The following is a 3,816-nucleotide window of genomic DNA, read 5'->3' as shown; positions in this document are numbered from 1 at the left end:
GGCTACACGTTTTACATGTGAAATGCATTTTTTAATTCTTTTTTTAATAATATTTATATATTTTAGTGTTTTACATGTGTTTACTAGTTTTTGATATATTTTTTTAGTGTTTTTTTGGTGTAATAAACCCAGTAAATCTAGTTGTCCATTTTACTCATTTTTGGGCATAGTAACATCTGTAAACTTAGTTTTCCAAACCTGTTGCAACACACCAAGATTTAAGCATTCAAAAGCATTCTACTACCAAGTTTTAAACATCCAAAATACTTAACATTCTACTACCAAGTTTTAAACAAGTTTTAAACAAGTTTTAAACATAAAATCATAAATACATAAGCCTACGGTTTTGTTTTACACTTCTTCCCCTCCGTGAAAGGAGTCTACACTCACTGTGATTTCCTCTTTGGTCTGCCATTCTTCTTAGGTATAACAACATCGGCATTCTCCTTGCACCTATACATGATCCAAGGACTCGGTGCTTCCTTGTAACCGACCATGATCCACCTTTGCTTTTCTTCCTCAGCATATTCCTCAACAATTTCCCCAATCTGTTCTTCAACAACTTTCACAGCCTCTTCCTCTTTTTTCTCTTCTTCCACAATTTTTTCCCTGCTTTTTTCCTCTGTTTCTACAGCCTCTTCCTTTTTTTTCTCTTCTTCCACAACTTTCTCACATTTTCCAGGTTTTTCCTCCATATGCTTTGTCACTAGTCTCCTCGCTGCCATTGCCTTAGTCCTACCACGTGGTGGTGTGGGAGTTCCCTCCATCTGATTCCCACGTGGTGGTGTTGGAGTTTCATCGGTTCTATTCGTCTCAACCCGAGGCTCATTGTGATCATCTTTGGGAGTTCCTTCTGTCTGATTCCCACGTGGTGGTGTCAGAGTTCCTTTTTCTATCTTTGCCTCCCGAACCTCAGATTCCACCTCATCAGTCTCACTTTTCTCATTTTCTTGCTCCCTGGTTTCAGACTCTTTCCCTTCAACCTCTGCTTGATCATCTTTGCCTTCAGCCTCAGATTCCACCACTTTTTCTTCAACTTTCTTATCATCATCACTGTTCTCCTTCTCTTCCTCACTGGTTTCAGCCTCTTTCTCTTCACCTTCTTCTTCATCATGTTTCCCTCCAATCTCTTCTTCATCCGCTTCAATTTCCTTCCACAGTTTATCAGCTTGTGCTCTACTTCTCTCCTTCAATTGCTTCAACTCATCAGTCTCACTCTCACTCTCACTGTCTTCCTTGTCTTGCTCATCAGCCTCGATATTTTCTTTCTCTTTCTCACCTTCTTGCTGAGCATTGTCATCAGCCTCTTTCTCTTCAGTTTCTTCTTCATCACTGTTTTCATTTTTTCTCTCAGCCTCTTGCTCAGTATTCTCGATGTTATTCTTCTCTTTCCCAGCCTCTTGCTCAACATTAGATTTGTCCTTCTCTTCATGTGTACCATAGTCCCACTGTCAAAAATCTATGTCTTCATCATGACTCGGCTCAAATTTACTCTCAATAGAAGTTAGTCTGTCTTCTATTTTCTTAGCCCTTCTTCTCAAAAGCCGCTGGTTCTTTTCAATATCACTCATCCTTGAGCCTGGAGACTTCAGCTTTGTCTCCACCGTTACGTGAAGTCCAACAAATCCTTCTCCCATGAACTCCAAAATCCTCTCTTTCAGACCTTGCAACCTCGAATCTAAACCAGAATTAGAGGATGATCCTTCTGCAAACGTCACCTTTTCTTTGTCTTTTTTTTTTGGCAACACTCCTCGTGCAACTTGATCTAACTCATATAGCTCTTTCCACCAAATATTCTTTTGTTTCACATTTAACCAGTAGTTTCAAGTATCACTTGGGATGCCCTGACGGTCATACTCTCGCTCCTCATCAATGATACGAGCCAGCATAATTTGCTCACCAATAGTTGGAACTAACACACTGTTGATAACCTGAAAATAAAACAATAAGTTAGATCAGTTAAATGATCTGTTCTACTAGCTTCTACTATAACTATATACACGTACCTTTCTGTCTCTAACCGCATCTTATATGTCTTCCAAAGGATAATCCCTAAGACTGGACTTTGTAAACCGGCTCTTGCACATCCTTGGACAGTCTTTACTAGCGTCGTCTGAATATATTCCAAACATTTTCCCCAGATCCGGAATACACTCAAAAGCCAGAACCTAGTACATCCATTGTCACAATGTCATATTTCAATTATATAACAACTAAAAATTTACTAAACTAGATGCTTTACCTCTAAAGGGATTATGAAACTAGGAAAGACGCATGCCTCTTTCACTTCACCCTTTAGATGGTTCATCACGTGCTTAATCTCCTTTATTGCATCCTTAAATGTTAGACGACCCTAGGGAAATGATCTGCAAGCATCTAAATCGTCCATCATCCTTAATATGAAGAGGTCTAAATGTCCAGAATCCTTCGGCTTTCCTCTGATAACCCGACCAAGAAAAAACAAGACAGTTATCTTCAATCTATCTGGACACGGCAGCATAGACAACATCTTCTGCTTCACATCACTGATGGTAATCTTCTTTCTGTCATGGAAGTAATAATCTACAAACTTATAACCCCCCAAATTCTCGTAGTTTGGTGGATAATCACCGCAGTCTAAGCCAGAGATGAGGGCATGCTCGCTCATAGAATAGCGGATGGGTACACCACTAACCGCAAACCATGCAACATCATCTTCTGGAGTACAGATGTTGCGCAAGAGTAACATCCACATCCCCTGGATCTTTAGGTTATCTTCGTCTGGCATGTGGAAGAAATGTCGAAACTGAGGATGGCTTGTGAACCATTCAGCCTCAGGCTTACCCTTGATGAGCTTTACTGTCTTGGTCACAAAGCACTTAGTTTGTATCTTGGAACTCTTGGGGTACTCACTGCTTTTGAAGTAGAACTCAAGGGATTGCATTGGTTGCATTTCATGAAATCAAAATACATTTATACATGTTAGTAATGCTAGTAATACAAGAAGTACTAGTAGTACTACTAACAATGAATACAAAATATATACCTCTCTCTCGGACCCCTCCCTTTCGGACTCATCTGAGGCTGAGAGCGATTGTAGACTCGATGCTCTCACTGGCTCTCTCGCTGGCCTACTCTTCTTACTCTTCTTAATCTTCTTACTGCTCTTGTGAACTCTCGGTTCTGGCTTTTTTGCAATTGAGTCCAGTTTTCGGATTCTAAGAGATTGACGACGCCTTTCATTGGCGACTCCCTTTTGATTTCCCTTCATAACTTTCATGTACAAGATATTACAACACTCAATCACTCTATATTCAAACCGCAAAACAACAACACAACATCAACTAAGTTTCCCCAATACAATTTTATTAACAAATATTAAATCTAAACACACAAAAACATAAGACACATTCAAAGTTTACACTCAATCACTCTAAATTCAATTTTATCACTCAAATCGGAAACACAAAAAAAGCGCATCAGTCTACATACAGATTCGATGTAATATATACCTAAACAATTGATTTACCAAGTTCTTATCCAATTTCAAAGCCAATATCTAAACATAAGACACATTCATAGTTTTCCCCAAATTTGTTTTTAAATCTACATACAAATTCGACCAAATAACAACCAAATAAAGGGAAACTAATCACTTACCACAAGGAACGAGGATGGAGCCTCAATTTCGACAAAGAAGGAAGAAACGAAGCGGTCTAGACTTTAGGGTTTCAGACAAGAGAGACAAAGAGATAGTTGAGACACGAACGAACAAGGAAGAACGAAAATGGATTTTCGAATTAGATGGAGAACGAACAAGGAAGAACGAAGATGGAT

The 3,816-nt window shown here is 39.1% G+C and overlaps 1 protein-coding gene across 1 annotated transcript; it reads right to left on the bottom strand.

Moving 5' to 3' along the window:
* Window positions 1-137: 137 nt before the first annotated feature.
* On the bottom strand, window positions 138-2,932 carry LOC106331097 (uncharacterized protein At3g43530-like). Its single transcript, XM_013769441.1, has 7 exons — window positions 2,468-2,932; window positions 2,243-2,353; window positions 1,835-1,931; window positions 1,493-1,678; window positions 666-1,426; window positions 391-548; window positions 138-198 (listed from the first exon to the last, which is right to left on the bottom strand). Exons 1-7 carry the CDS (start codon window positions 2,930-2,932, stop codon window positions 138-140), a joined length of 1,839 nt encoding a protein of 612 aa, XP_013624895.1.
* Between the last annotated feature and the right edge of the window lie 884 nt (window positions 2,933-3,816).

Source organism: Brassica oleracea, chromosome C3 (genome assembly GCF_000695525.1).
Source record: "Brassica oleracea var. oleracea cultivar TO1000 chromosome C3, BOL, whole genome shotgun sequence".
Taxonomy (NCBI): domain Eukaryota; kingdom Viridiplantae; phylum Streptophyta; class Magnoliopsida; order Brassicales; family Brassicaceae; genus Brassica; species Brassica oleracea.
Note: the sequence above shows the minus strand (reverse complement) of the source record. Positions and strands in the feature narration are given on the sequence as shown.